This window comes from Vigna unguiculata, chromosome 7 (genome assembly GCF_004118075.2).
Source record: "Vigna unguiculata cultivar IT97K-499-35 chromosome 7, ASM411807v1, whole genome shotgun sequence".
NCBI classification, from domain to species: Eukaryota; Viridiplantae; Streptophyta; class Magnoliopsida; order Fabales; family Fabaceae; genus Vigna; species Vigna unguiculata.
The window spans coordinates 18,367,140-18,389,804 of record NC_040285.1 but is presented as its reverse complement, the minus strand read 5'-3'; the positions used below and the strand labels follow the sequence as shown (position 1 = coordinate 18,389,804).

The window sequence follows — 22,665 nt, the reverse complement described above, 5'->3', positions numbered from 1 at the left end:
CAATACAATTGAACATACAAAATTTCTAAATTTCACAAAGTAACATTATAAGATCAATTTATACCACATGTTCTATAGACAATATCATGTGATTCATCACATATTAGTATAATCGAGCAACTCATAATCAACCACTCTCATCTTATCATTAGAAACTCACACACACTCAGGTAAAACCATTTATAATCAAGTATAAAAATTATTATTAAGTCTCCCTTACCATGGTTAAACTGCCATTTTTCTCAAAGGTGCTCCTTAAAGCTTTATCTCTCACAAGATAACCTAACTATAATAATAAAACTCCAAATTAGAATATAAGCATAGCATCGTGGTCATTGACCAGTAGATATTCACTTTGGGCATAGTTAAGCCACATGCATCGAGAAATTCCTTACATGCAACTCAAAAATCTAAAACAATCTTAAAAAGGATAAAAAGTGAACTTACTTTGTTATTCAATATGATTTGGTGGATGTGTAGAGATCTTTACTAGGAGCAATCTTATAGTTTTAGATCTCCAAAAGGATGAAGAATGAAGCTAGAAGTCTAGAGAGAGGGTAGAGGAAAGTTAAAAAGTAAAGTTTAGTGAGATGGTGGTTTTTATGTATTGAATATATTGAAAAGCTAGGTATAGGATTAATCTCCCTTATGTAAAAATACGCATATGACAATGTATTTACAATAAAGAGAATTTGGGCTAAGCCTAAATACAAATGAATATGTAATAATAACATAAACATAAGGACATGTTTCCCTACACATGTCAAAGTGAGCCAACCCAGCTCACACGGGTTGGCTCACCACGAGCCGGGTCAAAAAACTAGTGAGCCCAACCCGACTCACTTCAAGGTGAGCCAGATTTTTTGTAACTCGGCTCAACCCACCACGGGTTGGTGGGTTAAGTGGGTTGGCTCACCAACCCACCTAAAAAATTGGATTTTTTTTTTCAAGTATTCAAATATTTCTAGTAATCATAACAATATTTCCAACATCAGATTTGATAAAAGCAAAGATGTCATTTCCCGAGAAACATAGTATTCATAGCTTGGACTACCATATACACACAAACAAGCACTTTAAACTAACTAACTAAACATGTTCAATAGTTGACAGTTCATTTAGCCTCCAAAAATTTCTTAGCCTGCATATGCAACACCATAATAGAGTGAATCCAATGTTGCAATGACCTGCATAGATAATGAATGGGTTGAATCAGATCACCTTGAATCAGATCACCTATACACATATACTTCAACTCAAAAGCATACAATTTTGCATATAGTTAAAACAACAACAGCAGAATAATGCTCAGTATTCTGTTTAAACTACAACAGCGGAATAATACTAAAAATTATGACAACAAAAAAATAATTCAGCAGCAGAAAATGCTGGGAAGTTATGGAACCTGCAGCAGCAATGTGATGAGACATTTTTAAATGAAACACAGAAAAACGTGATGCACTGAATGTCATGTGATATACAACCCTATTATATTTGACTTCAAATTCATGCTTGGTAGAGTGTTGCACTGAATCAAAAACAAAATAGACAAAACCAATAATAATACTCAACCTCTTCTCATTACATACATCAACCACGTGTATTTCCTTTTATTACAGCAATTGCACATGAAGCAGCAAGTAAAATGTAATCATCATATAAGAAGATAAATTATGGTTCAAAGACATATCCTGTGTTATGAATTTTTGTTCATCCCTTATTTCTATGATCATCTAATTACATCTTACTAACCGAACATTACTAAAACACTTGAATTTGGACTTTAAAATCTAAGATTTTCAAGTTTTTCGTCCATGACAAATTTAAGATTAAAATTTCTAATGAAAAAAAGAAGATACCTGAGCGACCTATAATGCCTAAACTAAGGCATGCATCAAACTGATAAATTTCTCTTCGGTGAATAATTGGTAAGGAAAATATTGGACGAAAGACTATATTATTAATACTTTCTTGGATACCAAAAAATCTACACATATTCATAAGTTTTTTATTCATTAGTGGAAATTATTTTTTTACCATATCCTTCAAATGATATCAGTTACCTGTACTGCAAAAATCAAGATGTCTTATACACAGTGAAAGTTCATGACATCCTACACTTATATACATTTGTCTTATCTAAGCAAACAAACTCAAGATATTACAGCAATAACCAAGACAAGTTGAACTCTACAGAAACATATGCTTACCTCAAATTATTGCACAAGTACATTGGAGTCATGGATTGAAAAGTCTAGAACAATTTCCTCCACTTTTTGACAATCTTCATTATCTTCATCTTGAAAATTAAAAGCAGATTATTAACAAAAGATATAATTTATTAGAATAACAAGTATGTTGTAAAAGATTGAAAAGTAATATAAATTAAATTACCAATATTTTCAAATCCATGTAACCAATTTTAAGTTAAAATTAGAGCTTGAACATTGTCAGGAAGAAGATTAGATCGATACTTGCTAAGCATTTTACCATTAATGCTAAATGCAGACTCACTGGCAACAGTTGTTATTGGAATACTTAACACCTCACATGCTAGTTTACATAGGTTGGGTAGCGTTCTTGTCGATCCTTCCAATAGCTCAAAATATCCAACTTTGGAAAATACTTTGGCTCAAGTGGTGTTTCAGTCAGATACAAATCCAATTCAGACTTGCCAGTTACATTCACATTTTGGCTTACATAATTGATATATTCCTAAAAAGATATAATACAAACATTAAAATTGGTTTAAATAAAGATAAGATGATAATAAATAACTAAATAAGTTAGGAATAATGACTAACTTACATTATATGGATCAATCTCTTGGTCTTCTTCCATGTTCAAATGTTCTTCTATTGAACAAGTGGGTTGAGAACTTGATGCATTTGATGAATTTGACCTCACACTCACATATTCTTCAAAAAGTTTGTACATTTTTCCTTTTATGTGATTAATCTTTTCATCACAAGTGGAAGGATCAAGCTTTGAATAATAGAATCGGAGTGCTTCAAGTTTCATCTGTGGGTCAAGAATCATGGCAATTGAAAGAATGATACTATATTCACTCCAATACTTCTCAAATTTATCCATCATCCTTTTTGCCATGTCTTTCATTAAGGGGTCATCAGTACTTAAAGTATCCCTTAATGATGAAGGATTATCTTGTTCCTTTTTAAGATTATTGAATATGGTGTGAGTTGATTAAGAAAGCTAAGTGAAATCCCCACTGGACATTAAGATAGCAAGCTATCTAGATGTGAAGGTTCCTTTCACAAAGCTCAAGAGAAGAAGATGATGGATTGATTCAAACAAAAAGGAAATGGAAAGCACATAAACCATAGAAAACCAAGAACAATTAAAGGAAGAAGAAAACATAAAATGGAAAGGAAAGGAATGGTAAAAATGTGAGAAGCACGCCACTACAAGGCTAGGCTAGAAGCCATGGCAACCTTGAAGATGAGTGGATATGTGCCGCCACTTGCTATGCAAGATAAGGCTTAAAAGTATTCACTCCCAAGGGAGGAAACTCTCACAAATGGTTGAGACACAAGAGTGTTTTCACTTCAAAATGTTCAACCCTTTTACATGTCTAGGAGCACCCCTTATATAGAAGAGTTTAGGGGCCTCTAAGCAAATAAAAGATACCTAAGGATGTCTCTACAAAAACCTAACCCTAGCTTCTAGAAACTAGGTCAAATAAGGTTACAAAAATGAGAGACAAAAGACCTAACTATGGTGTGTGCAAGGCTAATTTCGTTCTAGCACAAAAGGAGACAAAGAATGTGTCTCATATGTCTCCAAAAAGTGGCCAAAGTGTGGTAAAAACAAAGGAGACCAAAGGTACATAGGTACACTTGCTTCATGCCTTTTACTTTATGCTTTATGCCTTTGCTTTACTCTGTCCTCCACATCATTTATGCTCCCCAATCACCATGCGCCACCTAGCATTGTTTTCTTACTCCTAATTAACCTACAAAGCAAATAAACATAGATTAGCATGTTGGCTTAAGTCAAGTCAACTATAGTCAACAAGTCAAACCTAGTCAAAGGTCAACAAGTCAACTAAAGTTGATTCAACTAAGTCAACTTAGGGAATCAAAAATAACAAACACAAATGAAAGGGATGAAGGATTAGTGAACTTCCTTTCTAAACATGTTTAGTCTTCTTAAGCATGTGCCTTCATCCTTGGTTGGGGTCAATCCTTCATCACTTAACAACCACTCAATTTTCCATACTTGCATAAAATATTCATTAGAGGTTGGATAAGATGTGCCTGAAATCAAATTGGTTATATTATATAATGGCCTTAAAAATTCACACATCCTCTCAGCTCTTTTCCACTCTTCAGGTGTTGGGCAATGCTTAAAGTTTCTATCACATATAGTGAAACTTCCAAAAGCTCGGCGATACTTAAGACCACTTTCAATCATTAGAAAAGTAGAAGTCCATCTAGTAGGTACATCTAACCTTAAGCCCACTTTTGTATCAATACCCCTCACTTGAACAACACATTCGGTAAATGCTATTTTTCTTGCCTCTGACCCTTTCACATATTTAATGCTTTCTCTAATTTTGTGCAAAGCAACTTCAACAACTTTTAAACCCTCTTGAACTATCAAATTCAAGATATGAGCACAACACCTCACATGAAAAAATTCACCCTCACACATTAAGCTATTTTGTAAGCTTAATTGTTCACCCAAAATTTGTTATATTACCATCAACATTAAAATTCACATTAACACTCTGATGAATAGTTTCAGATTCCATGCTGCATATTAATTTGTGAAAAAAGTAAAAGTGAAAAACTTACTAAATACAACAATCAATTGTACAAATCAAGTTTGAACAACAATGAAACTGACCTTGAAAGGAAAGTTGAGTCCAGCTTTGTTCAAGTATGGATCCTTTTCAGCTCTCTCCTGCAAGAATGAGTACATTAATAGTAAAAAAAAATAAAGTACAAACCAGTAAACAATATAGAGAACAATAGGATTAATCTAATTGCATAGATTAAACGTGCTGCAGAACCAAAGGCATTCATTTCAAACCAGGACCAGCTAGCCACTTTAAAGATCTTCACTCTTTTCTTTTCAAAATTTTCATAGAAAATTTAATTTTGGAAGAGTTTTTAAGATTTGTTTTAGCTTGCAATTACGAAAAAGAATGATCACTAAAAAACGTTTACATTCTTTGAGAATCAGTATGAATTACCAAAGACTTAACATAGATCACAACATATACAATCAAAGCTCTGTTTCAGGTTTGAGTGATTTTAGAATCATACTAATGATCAATCACTGATTGAGAGACAAAATTACATGGCAATTACATTAAATTTTTATATTATAGTAAATAAAATTTATTTATACAGTTATAGTGACAAAATTACAGTATGATTGATAATGAGTTAGAAAATAAAAAATAATTATATAAAATATATCAAAATAATATTCTACATAATAAAAATAAACAACGAATAAAAATATTAAAAATTATCAAATGTGTATCTTAGAAACAATTTGAGAGATTATTGAATTGAATCGCACTAAGGAAAGCAAATTTATAATTAAGGTATAATAAGATGAAAAATACCTTAGAGATCTAAGAAAACCTTTTAAATATCAACATAGTTAATGGTTGGGATAACGAAGATTGGAGATGCGAATGAATTTCATGACAAATCAAACAATTAGAAGAAATAAAAAATAGAAAGTGTGTAATAATATATATAAGATTACTTACTTGTGAATATTTTAATTATTTAAACGGGACGGGATATGGTGGGAACGGATATTATGACGGGTATGGTGATGGGGACGGGACGGATAGGTACATCCCCATACTCATCCCCATACCCAATTGAAAAAGTAAAGGATTTCCCATATTCATACCCATACCCATATTCAGTCAATGTGAGAATTCCCCGTTAAAACGGAGACAGATTTGGATAACATCCACGAAGATGGATTTATTTGCCATCTCTAATCATGCCAATGTCTTATAAACTATCGTAACTTATTGTTGCCACGTAAAAGAGTTAAGTTTGTTGGACCAGAAAGATATTATATTTATATATTTCTTACCATCATAGTTATCTCAACATTAAAATTTGAGAAAAGATAAATTGTTACGTCTGCCCTTCTCAAGTTCCATATGGCATAAGATTATAAATATTGACCATTAGCCCATTATCCCACATTATATACTAGAGATGAGATAATATGTACCTTGAAATAAGAGTCTATCCATAAGTTTAATCACAAAGCTTATTTAAATAAATTATATACACTATGATTCATTATGAAAGTAAAAATAAATAAAAAAAAATTGTTGAAAGGTCATAAATCACTTTCTAGACTCCAAAATATATTATTATAAGCAAACAAATTTAGAAATGCCCAAAATTCTTTGTGTCGCCTGGTGGCGCGGAGCTTGCCGCTAGGCGCTCTCGTGGCAGTGAGACTTAGGTGAGTGATCGCGTGAAATAAAGAGGGTGGTAGATGTATTGGAAGGCAAGTTGGAAGGCGAAGAGGAAGGATGTGCGGAGAGAGTATGGGAGGAGATTTCATGACTAGGAAAGAAGGGAAGGATAAGATGCAAACTGCAGGAGGTGTAATGGTTGTATAGGATAAAAATTAATGTCACATTAATGAATATGAGGTTCGATAAATCAGAGTTCTTTGTTGGGTAATAACGATTAAATGGGGAAACCTTAAAGTTAATTGGTAATGTTAGTTTTGGATCCTGAGAGCAAAGATAGTAATTGAAATGGTGAGAGATGTAGACCCTAGTATTTTTGTATTCATAGCTGGATGAATCAGAAGGTAACAGAGGTAGGAAATGCTTAAGGGTACGTCTCATGTGTTAAATAATAGAGTTAAACCAGATTACCCTCTTATAAGTAGGGTTAGCGAACCCAAATGAAAGTGTAGAATTCGTGTAATGGGCTAGCTATTGGGAGTGAGTGTAAGAGGATTAGAAGGAAATTACGTAGTGATGTTGGCTGAATTGAGTCATGGTGTACTCTGGTCGAGCAATCTAAAGATAGTATTGTGCAACATACTGATATGGCATCTGGCGGCAGGGCTGAGACCGCCAGGCGATAGCCAATACACAAGTGGCTCTAGAGTGAGTGGCGCCTGGCGGAGAGGGAGATTCCGCCAGGCGAACGGAGCAACAACAGTGACGTCTAGGAGCGTTGGCGTCGGGCGGTAGCGACTTAACCACTAGGCGGTGGCGACTAGGATCATGTGTTTTGAAGCGCTTGGCGCCTGGCGGTACGCGACACCCGCCAGGCGGTCTGGAGGTTGACAGCGCCTGGCGGCACGTGTCCCCCGCCAAGCGATTTATACTGCTGCAACTTTGAGTTTTATTTATGAATTTGTGATCTACAGTGCGTCTAGTGGTGCTTTAAGAGTGAGATTGATGGTGTTCCTTGAGTTGTGGCTCGGAACGTATCCCTTGAGTTGTGGCTCGGGATAGGGGTTAAACACGTGGTATTCCTTGAGTTGTGGCTCGGAATGGCATCTCTTGAGTTGTGGCTCGGAATGGCATCTCTTGAGTTGTGGCTCGGAATGGCATCTCTTGAGTTGTGGCTCGGGATGGCGGATGGACACGAGGAACCCTTGAGTTGTGGCTCGGGTTGGCGAGTGTTGCCGGTGTGAGTGTGCTGGTTGTGGCCAGTACGGATGGGTTCAGATGGATTGCCCTCCTCAGTTGTTGGCTGACGAGTTTGGTAGTCCTGGGACGATACGGACTATGTTCGTATATGGGAACTCTACCTGGCGTTGCGGTGTATGATCCGTAGCATGTTTTCCCGCACGTGCTCTATCGGTTGTGGCCGATAGGTATGGCAGCAAGTCACCTTGAAGAAATCCTTAGACGTTGTAGTACACGAATAATCTGATTGGGGGTCAGATGGTAGGAATTAAAGAATAGGACAATGTGAGATGTTTATGTCATGTATGATTTCTTGTGTTTATATGCTTATGTTTCTGTAACTTTATATATATGATTTAATTGTTAAGCTCACCTTATCTGCGTGTGTGTGGCGATGATCGTGTACGCGGTACACGGGAGCAGATGTTGGTGATGCAGGTGGCTTTGGTGCAGCCTAGTTGCGGAGAGGGGATTGACTTGGGGAAACTCTTACGTTTATGTACTTGTTTTTGAAAATATTTGTAAACCCTGATGATGGGTGACTTAATCATATTGTGGATTCTGATTTTTGTAATGGACGTTGTAAACTTTATCCGTTCATTTAATAAAGTTTTAATTTTCCCGCGTTTTGGGAAAATGAGGTATTATTAAACGCACTGTTTTATTTATTTCATTTATTTATTTATAAATTAGTAATATCCTGACGGGATGTTACAATCGTGGTATGCCTAGTTTTGTAGGGGTGGCGTTAAGGACCCCAGGACTGCGTTGTTATACTATTTATGTGTAGCGTTTTCTTTAATTACGCTTATCAATTAAATGGGACATTACATGGGACTTCCAACAAAGATGAAGAAAACGGAAAGGGAGAAAAAACAAAAATAAAAAGGAAAGTGAAAAAGCGAAAAAAAAAACAAATAAGGGTCAACAGTATGGATGGCAACAAGGCAGGGCGGGGACAGGTTTCGCTATCCCATACACATCCCTATAAAAAAGTTCATCCCCATCCCCATACCCAAACCCAACAGATATCAAAATTTTGTTCCATTCTCATCCCCACCGGGTAACGAATATATTTTCGTACTCATACTCATACTCGTTTAATTGCTGTTTAAATATTAATTAATTAATTATTTTATAAAATAAAAAAATACTCTAAAGGAAACATAATATTATTAAATCTTCAATGTCACGAGGAGGGTTGTTTCTTCTATATAAAATATTTAGAAAGAAATTATAATTGTATACATTTTAAATTAGAATACTAAATAAAATTTCATGAGAACCAAAACATTTATTAAATTTGCAAACATTACTGAAACCTAGTTGATAAAATCTAAAAATATTTTTTAAAAAATAAAATAGAAAAACAAAAATTAAAATTAAAATATATTTTAAATGTCTGTTTACTTCAATTTTTGAAATTGTAATGAATATATTTTTTATATACTAATAAAATTTATAGTACATTACTTTATCAAAATCACACAAAACGCAAAGAACAAATTTTAAACTAATAATAATTAAATTTTAACATAGATATTGTATCTTTTGAAATTCAATATATGTTGGACGATGATAAAGCCAAATTCATGACAACTACATTAAATTTTTATATTATAGTAAATAAAAATTACAATACAACCCTTTATCAAAATACGCAAAGAACAAATATTAATCTAATAATAATTAAAGTTTAACATAAATCTTGTATATTTTGAATTTCAATATATGTTGGATGGTGATAAAACAAAACTCATAGCAATTACATTAAATTTTTATATTATAGTAAATAAAATTTATTTATACAGTTATAGTGACAAAATTACAGTATGATTGATAATGAGTTAGAAAATAAAAAATAATTATATAAAATATATCAAAATAATATTCTACATAATAAAAATAAACAACGAATAAAAATATTAAAAATTATCAAATGTGTATCTTAGAAACAATTTGAGAGATTATTGAATTGAATCGCACTAAGGAAAGCAAATTTATAATTAAGGTATGATAAGATGAAAAATACCTTAGAGATCTAAGAAAACCTTTTAAATATCAACATAGTTAATGGTTGGGACAATGAAGATTGGAGATGCTAATGAATTTCATGACAAATCAAACAAAACAATTAGAAGAAATAAAAAATAGAAAGTGTGTAATAATATATATATATATATATATATATATATATATATATATATATATATATATAAGATTACTCACTTGTGAATATTTTAATTATTTAAACGGGACGGGAATATGGTGGGAACGAATATTATGGTGGGTATGGTGATGGTGATGGGGACGGGACGGATATGTACATTCCCATACTCATCCCCATACCCAATTGAAAAAGTCAAGGATTTTCCATATTCATACACATATCCATATCCATAAATGCGAGAATTTTCCATATTTATAACACATGTCAATGTTTTATAAACCAACATAACTTATCGTTGTCACGTAAAAGAGTTAAGATTGTTGGACCAGAAAGAGATTATATTTATATATTTCTTACCATCATAATTATCTCAACATTAAAATTTGAGAAAAGATAAGTCGTTCTGCCCTTCTCAAGTTACATCAGATAATAAATATTGACCATTAGCCCATTATCCCACATTATATACTAGAGATGAGATGATATGTACCTTGAAATAAGAGTCTATCAATAAGTTTAATCACGAAGCTTATTTAAATAAATTATATACACTATGATTCATTATGAAAGTAAAAATAAATAAAAAAAATTGTTGGAAGGTCATAAATCACTTTGTAGACTCCAAAATATATTATTATAAGCAAACAAATTGGACCACCGAAAACATAAGCATAAGCACCACAGTAGAAGTGAAAAAAGTGACCCTTTTCTCTTTCCTTTTTTTAAGTAAGAAAAGAAAAAAGTTTTCCACCCTTACAACCTTAAAAGAAGTTGAAGTTATCCATTTAGTTTGCTTTCAATTGGTTGGTTGACAAGTCTCGCGACAAATGTTCAACTTAGACATAGAGACTGCCAAAAGAATCCTAGTCAAATGGCTAAGCATCATCATTTAAACTAAGTGTATTATAAGATGCGTATCTAATTCACCACAAGTTTGAGCCAAAAAATATCTTATGTTCTTTTCAATATTCAAGAATACATTCCCTATAGTCACACCTTATGAGATGCTCAAGAAGCTTTCAACATACCTTGCGTAAAAACTACAACAAATGCTTGGTCAAAAAGTTGTAGATTCTCAGTGCATTCTCTTTGACAAAATGTTGCTCTGGCTACGCTATGATTCTAACAGTTCTAAATTTAAAAATTGAGAAACTTGAATGAACCTTCAAAGGATCACATTGCTGCATTTTTAAATTGACAAAATAGCGTATTTGATTTAATATTTTAATATTTTTTTAATAGAGAAACCAAATTGTACAGACCAAGTAAATAGCAGTTTAAATTTTTAAAAAAATATTTTAAATTGTATATCAATATAATATAAATATATAGTTGGGATGATAAACACACTTAAATTTCATTAAAATTCGCTACTGGTTTTGACGAATTTTTGAAAAGAGACTTCTAAAATAGAAAATAAGAAAAATTAAAATTATTTTTTTCATTAAATCACTACATTAAAATCTTTATTAACAACCAATTTTAATAATAAAAAATTATTAATCACTATAATAATCAATTTAAATACTAATTTACAAAATAAAAAATTATAAATTACTAAAATAATTACTTTAAATGATTCTTTCCTGTTACACAACTAAAACAAATACGCTATTTTCAGCCCAATTGGAAAATAATTTTTTAACAAAAATTTGGTTGACAAAGTTATGAAATAAGAGTAATTTTTTTATCTTTTAATGGAAGTTAAGATAATAAAATAATAAAATTTTAGGATTTTTTTTTATCAAAAATAGTTATTTGTCAAAGTTTGTTAAAAAAAAATTGTCGATCTATCATCTTTCTTTTAGATTTTGAAGAATATTTGAATAGGTTCCAAAAATATTGGAATAGGTTTCGAGCAAAACAGAACCGGTTAAAAACACCTAACGTGGACTTGAAATGAAATCCAAGAATCCCATAACCAGTTCCATTTAATATTTGAACAGCACATATCCTCTCCAATGTTGTTGGACACATTATTTTAGGAAAATAAACCGAGCACTAAAATCACTCCAATAATTTCCGTAATCTCGCATTTCCTCTCTTTGCATCGCCTCCCATTCACCGCAAAAGAACACAAAAAATCTTATAAATCATCGTTTGTTATTCTCTTTGAATAATAATTCCATCGTTGTGTCTCTAAAACTCAGTCACTGCAAAAGGTGAGCACTACCAACCTACTGACATCTCCGAAAAAGACCAACAAACAGTTGAAACCTGATGATAAAGAAGAGTGGTGTGAATTTCATAGAACAAAAAGGCACAACATCAGTAAGTTTTTTGCCCTGATACAACATATAGAACAATTGATCAAGAAGGAGTACCTGACAATGTACCGAAAGCAAAGGGGCCCCTTCACGAGAAAGGGAGTCTGAAGGAAATAATGATCACTTCCTAGAAAAAAAAAACCTCGGTGAGCACGAAACACCTATACTTGAGGTTTTTTTCAGGATAGAGAGACAAGTGAGTGTTTCTGATCTTAGGCTCCTCAGCTTTACAATAAACAAATTTAATAATTATTATAATAACTTTTAAATTCTTTTATTGTAAAAAATAGATGAACACATGTGTTATATGTGTTTTCACTTATTCTATAAAAATAAACATTTATTTATTGAATTTATAAACCAAAAATATAAGTTTGTTTGTTTAGGTTTAGCCTTTTCAATCCACATCGACAACACAACACAAGTCAAACTGATGTAAAATGTCGAAGGATATTAGCTAGCCTCATAATAACCTAGTAATAATACATATTGATTATTAGTGATTGTCCCACATTATAAACTTGCGATGAGAGAATACGTACCATGAAGACCGTAATGAGAGTTTATCCATAACTTAATTATGAAGCTTATTTAAAAAAATTATATGCACTGATTTCTGCATGCTTTATTATAAAAGTAAAAAATAAACAAAAAAATTGTAGAAAGGTCGTAAACCACTTTCATAAGACTCCAATATATATTACTCTAAGCAAATACATTGTACCAAAGAAATGTTAACATAAACAGAAGCACAATATCAGGTGAAAACAACCGCCCTTTTATCTTTCCCCTTTAAGAAAAAAAATATTTTTCACTCTTACAACCTTATGAAGAAGTTGAAGCTATATACATTCTGTTTGCTTTCAATTGGTTGGTTGACCGGTGTCTGTGACAAATGTTCAACTTAAAGATAGACCCAGCAAGAATAGCCAAATGGCCAAACATTATCATTTAAACAAAGCTTATTATAAATGCAGGTGACCGCTATGACGGCTCGTTGTAATAGTATATCAAATCCACCACATATTTGAACCCAAAAAATACCTCATATTCTTTCCAATATTCATCGGTACATTATCCGCTGTGAGATGTTCAGAAGCTTTCGGCACACTTGATTGAGTAGAAACCACCACAAATGCTTGGTCAAGAATTACAGATTCTCGGTGCATTACAAAATGATTCTCTAACTATGTTATAATTTTCCAACAGTTCTAACTATAATCTGGTGTCGGGTCTATAATTTATACCACACTTTTGACAAAATTTAGAAGTCAAAACCCGGATTAAAAATGAGGGTAATTAGTTCATTGTTTTTTGAATAAACGCATTTCACAGAATTATCTCTGGATGGAATTGTTGTTCCTTGAGTTTCTGAGCAAGTTTTTCAGCTATCTCGCCATACGCTTTCGAAACTACTGAATCAGGTGCAGCTAACACTATAGGGTGCCCCTGATCACAAGCTTCTCTGACATCCACTTCTAGTGGTATCTGGAATAATTATTAAATTCAAAACAAGTCAGAAATACTCAATAAATAAATTCTATCTGGTTAATCAGAAATCATAAGCTTCTGGATGTACTCACACATTAGAATAGTTAAATACTCATTCATCATGCCCAATACAAATTTTATGACAACAAAGATAAGCCAAAAATGATTTAGTTAGTTGTCTCATAAAAGTTATAAAAAGTTGGCCTAATCCTCTTCTTAGTCTCATTATTCATAAAATGTTCAATAAAATCCCTCAATTTTTAAAAAGGTGGGAAAGGGAACCAGAGCAACAAGTATAACAACTAGGGATATTCCCCACCACAACAGTTCCACAGGCACCATAGGATTTGGAGATTACATAGAAGAGAGACCGAATCTATAAAAGGTGAGGATGAATGCAGTGAGATAAAAAGGCAACACCCCCATTAGGCATCTCAGAAGCGTACACCACTTTCCAATTAGCTGAAAAACCGTTAATAAGCAAGTATTGATATTTATTTTACACACAATACAATTTATTACGAATGCCCAATGATAATTTTTAAAATCTATTAGGTCAATTTAAACAAACAAAAGAGACATATTGCATTTTAAAACAATTGAGAAACTTGATTGAACCTTGAAAAGATCACAAAGTTGCATTTTAAAATTGAAGGACTCGATTGAATATTTTATCAATAGAGAAACCAAACTGAAGAAAATAAGGAAAAAATACGACAAAAAGATACTTAAGTCTAAAAAGATCTATCATTAAGTGACAAAGGCTCTGACAAATTTCTCTAGAGACTTCTAAGAAAGAAAATAAGAAAAAATAAAATGAATTTGTTCAGAAGTTAAATTTAACATATGCATAATTATATTAATCTCTCTCATATAGTTTCTCCAAATTTTTATTTTAAACTTGAGCATAAATTAATATTAATTTATGGAGAAATCAACTTTATTTTTTCCTCTTTTAAAGTCTGTTTGAAGAGGTCCGACCAAATAGGCCCTACCTAAGAAGTCTGTTCAGTTGCTTCATTCAATGAAGTCCCCACTAAGCATCAACGAAATTATAATGATAAAGTAGATTCTGCATACAGATAATCAACTTACCTCGCCTAAAAATTCTAATCCCATTTCGGAGGCTGTCCCATGAGCCCCTCCTTTACCAAATATGTATGAAGGTTGGCCACAATGTGGACACTTAAAGCAGCTCATGTTTTCCACAATACCCAAAATCTGTAAGAAAAGTTGGAATTCTCATGAATGGACATCAGTTGTGGGATGCAGTCACAGCTTTCATATGACACGCAAACAGCATATCACAAAAGACATGTTGATATAGTAATGGTGAATCATGGATTTCATTCTGTAGCATGTTAATTGGCAGACTTAAGTGCTGTGAAATTAAAATCGAAAAAAAAAAAAAAAAAAAAAAAAAACTCAAAAAAGACCTCATAAACACAAACATATATGCTTCTACCAGACATTGGATACAAGATAAGCCTATCGTCTACATTTAGACTAATTTTACCATCATAAATAATTTTCCCGAAATAAGCCTTCATTCTCACACCTAAATACAATCAAATACAGTCTATTGATTTAACAAATTGGGATTCAGACATCTTAACAAGGATCCAGTGCATATGTGCCACTGATATATAAACTAGGGCAAGCTAGGATAAAATAAAGCCACAAAAAAAAAAGAAAAAAACTAAACTTGTATTTCATTCATGTCCTCAACACAGATGTTGTACGCTTCTTATAATAAGAGACACTTAACAGACGTTTCACTTGTGCCCTAAACCTATACAAGCCTGAATACTACTGAATGAAGGCCTCCTTTAGCCAAGAGTGGATTTTGACACTATGTTTCACCCGTTTTGCCGATCAAAAATATGTTTGGGCTTGTCTGCCTCGTCATTGGGCTTGCTAACAGCCACTAGCTCAAAATTCATGCAAATGATGGCACAATGCCATCTTACTATATGCACACTGCAAATGTTAAAAGTGTTGAACATCAACAGAAATGCACACACGTATATTTAGATTCACAAAATATTGTTATTAGGCAACAAAGCAAGTATACAAAGGGACTTATCATACCGGAACATCAACTTTATTGAACATTTTTACGCCCCTCCTGGCATCCATTAATGCAACATCTTGGGGAGTTGAAACAATGAGTGCACCTACCATACAAGCACCCTTGACAATGAATAACCAAAGAAAGCTAACTCTATGGAAACTAGTTAAGAAAGAATCAATACAAAGGAATATTAGTAATGCTATAGTATAAAATATAAAAATATAACGATACTTTGTTCAAATTTATCTTGATTTAGTTAAACTAAACAATATTGTGTTTTAATGATTATAATTAAATTAGTACTCAATTGAAAATTTTCAATTGAATTAAGGTAGCATGGTAAACAGGTCTAGCTACAATCTTCATGAAAATTTAGTTGCCTATATCAGGCACATGAACCACAAAGACTAAGTGCATAAAGTCATAGTGAAGGTTCAAGCTGTTTGCCAAAGTTGCTTTCAAATTATATTTGATTTTACTGGTATAGCTTAAGTATTATAAACACATAATAGACTACTAGAATCATAAATATATAAACAACCCCCACGGAAGGAATCATGCAGAATTAACTACCTGATAATTGCAGATTTTGAGACATAGCTATCTGGACATCACCAGTGCCGGGAGGCATATCCATTACTAGAATGTCAAGTTTACCCCAGTCAACTCCCCTTGTCATTTTCTCAAGGGCATTTGACACCTACAATAATGCAGCAACAGAAGTTCAGATAGAAAACAATAGAAGATGCTTTTTGCAAGGAACATGCAACCAATAACAAATCCTTCATAGTATATCCCAACAAAAAACTTAAGTTGCAGAAGACTGTTACAGCAAGAAATAATAAATGAAATGGAAAATAAAAACAAATAAGAACAGCTGTTATGTACCATGGGACCTCTCCAGACAATCGGGGCATCCTTATCCACAAGGAACCCTATTGACATACATTTGACCCCATAATTTTCAATTGGAATCATTTTCTTATCTGAAAATAAATGAACAGCAAGATATTAAAACTAACTGTAATGGAAACTGAAAGAGCATTAGCACAAAATTAAGCTTAATATATGGCTTCAACATTATCACCACCATTGGTGGAATGTGAAAACTCGAAACCAAACTATGATTGGTATTGAAGGCCACACACTGATAAGAAACTTGGGAGAACCACAGTATAAAAGCTAGCTATTGTAGTTAGAGAGGCCAAGGCCTTCAAATATGAAAGTCGACCTGTATTATTAAATGACCAGACACACGTCACCTGGAGGGGAGTTGAATTAATTCTGTTTTTGCTTTTGGGACAGTTGTGCTTTCCCCTGCTGTATTAGTGGTGCAATGCACCAACTTCTGTTTTCACCTTTCTATTAGCATAGGTGCCTATTTTCTTTTCTGTTAGTGTTTGGCTGTATCTATTTATTGTCTCTACAGCTATGCTTTCAATGCGATGAAAATATGATACACTATTTCAGACCTAATTTCCTTTTTTAGCTTTACTGATATGGTATCAGAGCACTGATTATCATAGCTCTGGTTTGCTACATTCAATCATGGATATTGATCCATCTCAAGACCCTTCATTACCATATTATCTTCACCCATCTGAAAACCCATCTCTGGTTATTGTTTCTTCCATACTCAAAGGCCCCATTAGCAGCAATGGTCACAATCATTTCAGATGAGCTTGATTTCTTGAGGGAACCATTTCAGCTACAGCCCGTGCTAGTCATATATACCCAGCCTGGGAGAGAGCAAACATTATGGTTGTGTCATGGCTCCTATGATCTCTTTCTCCTTCCATAGCCCAGAGTGTTATATGGAGAGACACTGCTTCAAGTATCTGGTCTAATCTTGAAGAGAGGTTTTCTAGAGGAGATTTGTTTCCACCCATGCTGCTAATTAGCAACTAGACATAGTGGAAGACTGTAATACCAATTGATAAAGAACCTTGCGAGAACCATACCTCAAAAGCTACCTATTGTAGCTAGAGAGCCCAAGATCTTGCAATGTAAGATTCTAGTCTCGTGCCTTGCAATTGAATCTTAACACATATATGAAATTATCCAATATAAATTATTTAGTAAGAAAAGACATACCATGAGTGACTTCAGGCTTTGTATTGATGTTCATCATTGTGGGAATGCTGGGTCCATACACATCGACATCAAGCAAACCAACCTTGAGCTGACACTTTCTCGCAAGTGCAACTGCCAAATTAACTGTAAATTCAATTAAATTCAAAGTTCAAACAGAACTTCACTCATTCATATCAACACAACAAAATTGTCAAAGATGAAAGAGAAAGAAGGATAAAAGGGCTTTACCAGCAGTAGTTGACTTTCCCACACCACCTTTGCCAGATGCAATGGCTATAGTATCCTTCACCCCATCTAAGCGAAGATGCTTTGCATAGCTCCGAATACTTCCCAGACTCTGTGCACAACAACACAATACAATCCAAAACATTGAGTTTGATTAACAAATAGCCAATTCAACAATTAAGCAGTGTTCAGATTCCTCACCCTCATCAATCGATGCTACCCGCAAAAACGATGCACGCAACACTGTTTCAGTGAAGTAACACCGTGCTATAAACCCTAAGAAACAAGACTGTTTGATTCTCCCATAAGGCCCTTGTCATCAATGGATGTGCATGATACAAATCTAGTCCAATAACAAATAATCAGAAAGGGTGCGCAGAGAATAAGATGGAGGTGCAGGAAGTAAATTATATCAACCTTAAAGACAAATTCCTAAGCCTTTCAATTAGACTAATTCGAGCTCTCTGTAATTTAACTAACCTGTGCGAATGAATCCCTCCCAAATTCAACATTTTCAAACATTCACATAATAACAACTCTTGCAAAACTCAAATTCTTCAAATTCAAAACAAAATTGAACTAGTCAGCATACAATTTCTTCATAACATTACAGTCTAGAATTATCAGTTAAGCAGATCACACTGACGCATTCAATAATTTTCAAACTTCAGATTCGCAATACCCTTCATGTTTCGTGGTTAAACCCCTCTTGTCACCTCCATTCAATGTCCAGAACTCAGTGTAATCAGTCCTAAAATTTAAAAATATATTTTTTTGAATTTTTAAGAAAAGAAAAAGTATCGGGCTCTAGGACGACGCGGATGGTCACAAAAGAACTTAGACCTTTATTATGGATGTTAGACGACGTGGATGGTCACAAAAGTACTTAGACCTTTATTATGGATGTTAGACGACACTGACGGTCATACAAACATTCAAAAACTTAGGTTTAAAAATATTTGAATAAAATAATTGGATACCAAATGCAAACGACCATACAGATATCCAAAACATTTATTAGGGATGTCAAACGATGCAAACGGCCATACAAACATCATCAAAAAAACTAATCTTTAAATTATTTTAGTTGAAACGGATACCAGACAATGCGGATATCAAAAGTTTATTTTAAAATATGTGAAACTCGCGGGTTGACTCGTACACCCGAACGAGTCTGCGAGTCATGACAGTGTTCACGGGTTAACTCGTATATAAACTCGTTTTTTTTCAAAGTCGTAGTGAACTCGGAGTAAACTCGTCGACTCGTACCAGACTCGCGAGTTCGAGAGCGAGTCACCGAGTTCGAAGAACGAGACGAAATGACACAAAAACATGTTGTTGGCTTTCGGATTTTAAGTCCAAACCAAAACCCCAATGCTCCAAATCGAAAATCCAAGCGAAAACAGAGATTGAAGCCCAACTCGAAAACCCTAATCGAAGAAGAAGAGAAAATCGAACTTGAAAACATTGACCTATTTCGAAATCTCAGCTCCGGTCATTCACGTCGCAGCTCCGATCGTCTCGCACGGCAACTCTGATCGCCTCGCGTGGCAGCTCCGTCCGGACGCTAGTTCAGTGGCGTCGTTGCTCTTTTCCCTCTTTTGAAGTAATGACATACGTATATAATATATATTTTTTTGTTTTTTTATTTATTTTTTTACTTTTATTAATCATTACATATATAATATATTATATATCTTTCTTTGTTTTTTTATTTCATTTTTTTTCTCTGGCTTTCGTTGTTGTTCTGTTACATATATATAATATATATGTAGTTTTGTTTTTTATTTTATTTATTTATTTTATTTTTGGTTTTCTAAAAATTAAATTATTTGATTTTTAATTGATTGAAACTGGTTTATAATGTCTGGAAGTGAGACCGGCACTACTTCAAATTATTGTGATCCTAATGAAGAAGATGATATAAGTAGGTGATTAGGGTCATAAAGTTGAAGTTATTTATGTTTTTTTATTCATATTAATTTATGTGTTTGTTGAAATTTGAACTTATATAATAATCATGTTTCTTGAACTAAGTTATTTTATATTTATTGAACTATTATTTACTATTTGCATTGGTGATTAAATTCTAAATTGGTATGATACTATATACAATTTTTTATATGAAATAGGGATGTAATAGACTCTGAGTCTACAGGTTTACGAGTCGGTCTATGAAGCTCTCACGAGTTTACATAGACTCGAGAGTCTAATAACCTTATTTATTTAAAAAAAAGTTATTATATCGAAATTTCAACAAATAAACATTTTGTTATAAAAAAGTATTCATGCCAAAAGGAACTTGTAATTAGGTCCAAATTAAAAAACAACTCTAAATGAGACAAGTCAAAAGAGGTGAAAAAATGGAAAAAACAAATTCAAATAAAAAAACAAACAATACATTTGAAAGAATATTGTCACTTAAATTCATTATGCCATACACAAACTTCAAATTAAATAACACCACATCACAGGAATTGATATACTAAGAAGGTTGAATCCTGTACATGCAATTAAAAAAAAAAGGTATAATAAGACAAACCATTAATTGTCACGGGCCCATACTTATGCATTACATTATAATCATTATCTCAGTTTTAATTGGTGCAAACAGAACATGAAACCACATAATACCCAATTAGGCCTAACCATTATAACTCAACTTATGGAATTTGCTTGAACAAGTTAGACATGAACGAAGCCTTTCCACCCAAACCATGAACACTGAACCTAAACGCATATACACAGAATTAAACCCAACCCCTAAATGAAACCAAAATTCCATTAGCAGAGTAATCAGAATGATGGAAAAGAAACCCAGAAATCATAATAGCAACAGCAAAGAATTAGCATCACCAATTTCATTGTGTTTTCATTCTCAAATCAGACCTAATGTAATAGTTTTTGTAATAACAACTTTGTAAAACAGAATTCAGCAATTCTGTTGTTGAGTTAATTCTGGTTTTTGTTGAATCAGAATTATAAATAAGCCTTGTATATGCTTTTAAAGAATAATGAGAGTTTTTTTAGTTTGTTGTAAACCTCTACAATCTTCCTTTGAAGTTGTGAGTGAGTGTTGCGATAGAGTGATCTTGGAGTTACTTGAGAGTGGTGTGAGTTCTCTTTACTATGAAGATAGCTTGAGTGAGAGGGAAGCGTAATAGCAGTAGATATTACACCTAATCACCTCAAAGCAATGACTCTCCAAATAATTATGTGCTCAAATAGATCCGAATACAATACCAATGGATAACAAGGCAAATCACATATTACATTCATCCAGCTCAATACCAAATGCTTTAGTATGAAACTAATTATACAATTTTCGGGGCAATTAGACAAAAATGGGAGATCAAACAATAACACTTAAATTCTGTAAACGTGATTTCTTCTCAATCAGCACCAATCACTTCCAGAATAGAATCCAAATAATGAGCAAAGTATGACAGAAAGGAGAAACGGAGTTGAACCTCGAAGGCACTAACGACCAATGGTTGTTTAGGGCTCAGGTGCGGTCAACCCCCTTCGATACTCCGTGAACGAGAGAGAAATGCAAAACGTGCAGAGAATCTTGTCTTCAAGCTTGATTCGTGAGAGTTTGGCGGTAAATGCCAGTGGCCGCGGCTGGCGGAGTTGAGGCGGAAGTAGCAGAGGTGAAGTGTCTCGTGGGAAAGGAAAGAGAAAATGGAAGCCTATGAATGGGGTTGAGCCAAGGAAAAAGGGAAAATGGAGAGGGATTTCGTGCCTGGGTTGCAGTGTTCGAAAGTTTTTGGGAGGATGAAGAGGGAAGAAGATGAGGGTCTCAGCTACCAATCTGGGTCTGTGTAGAAGGATCCCCAAAATTGGTTAGGAGATTAGGGTATTCAGGTGCGTGAGTGAGTGGTGTGAGGTGCGTGAATGGCGTCAGTTAGTGGTGCGTGAGCGTGAGTGTTAGGCGTGTGTTCTGTGAGGGTTTTGTGAGGTGAGTCCATTTAGTGTGTGTGCGTCAGAGCTCACTGATTGAGTGAATAGTGAGGCGTGGTGTGTGAGGTGAGGGTTGTGAGGTAATATGAAGAAGTGTGTGCGTCATGTGAGGTGTTAGTAAGTGAATGTGAGTGAAATAGTGAGATGGTTGAGATATCCGACTCGACTGAAAAGATCACATATTAATTATTTAGTGAGTTAGATTAATTATTTAGTGAGTTAATTTAATTTGATTCATTTATTAACGAATCAAAAACCGTTAACTCGATTTGGTCTATCATAAGTTCATGGGTTAAACGGATTAACTCACGAGCTCACTTAATTAAAAAAATATATTTTTTTTATTTTTTTCAGTCAAAACTAAATTATAATTATAATTAAAATCTAAATAAACTTTAATATAATCCCAATACATATCAAAATCACAAAAATACAAATTATCTATGTGCTGGCTAAAAAGAAAAATCTAACATGACCCAAATACAAAGCCAAACTTAACAAAAAATAGTTATGTGACCCTTTATTTGCGGGTTGGCTTACCAACCCGGCTCCTCAAAGGTTCAATCTGGCTGAGCTGAGTTCTAGGTGAGTCAGGTCAAAAATCAACTCGTATTGAAATTTATAAAAAAAAAATTCAACCTGACCCGAACTTGTGATGAGCCGAATTGGCTTACGGGTTCTAACCCCATTTTGACAACTCTAGATGCGAAAATTA

General features: G+C 33.5%; 1 protein-coding gene across 3 annotated transcripts; it reads right to left on the bottom strand.

Moving 5' to 3' along the window:
* Positions 1 to 13,050: 13,050 nt before the first annotated feature.
* Positions 13,051 to 22,001, bottom strand: LOC114191501 (iron-sulfur protein NUBPL). Of its 3 annotated transcripts, none has more exons than XM_028080691.1 (9): positions 21,458 to 22,001; positions 18,189 to 18,330; positions 17,991 to 18,099; positions 17,763 to 17,885; positions 16,557 to 16,654; positions 16,242 to 16,368; positions 15,686 to 15,771; positions 14,690 to 14,815; positions 13,051 to 13,591 (listed from the first exon to the last, which is right to left on the bottom strand). In XM_028080691.1, the coding sequence occupies exons 2-9, from the start codon at positions 18,192 to 18,194 to the stop codon at positions 13,433 to 13,435; spliced, it is 834 nt and encodes a 277-aa protein (XP_027936492.1). In that variant the 5' UTR covers positions 18,195 to 18,330; positions 21,458 to 22,001; the 3' UTR covers positions 13,051 to 13,432. The 3 variants fall into 3 exon arrangements, with proteins under 3 accessions (XP_027936492.1, XP_027936491.1, XP_027936493.1); XM_028080690.1 differs by lacking the exon at positions 21,458 to 22,001 and adding an exon at positions 19,460 to 19,595; XM_028080692.1 differs by lacking the exon at positions 21,458 to 22,001 and adding an exon at positions 19,460 to 19,595 and having other exon boundaries at positions 17,763 to 17,873.
* Between the last annotated feature and the right edge of the window lie 664 nt (positions 22,002 to 22,665).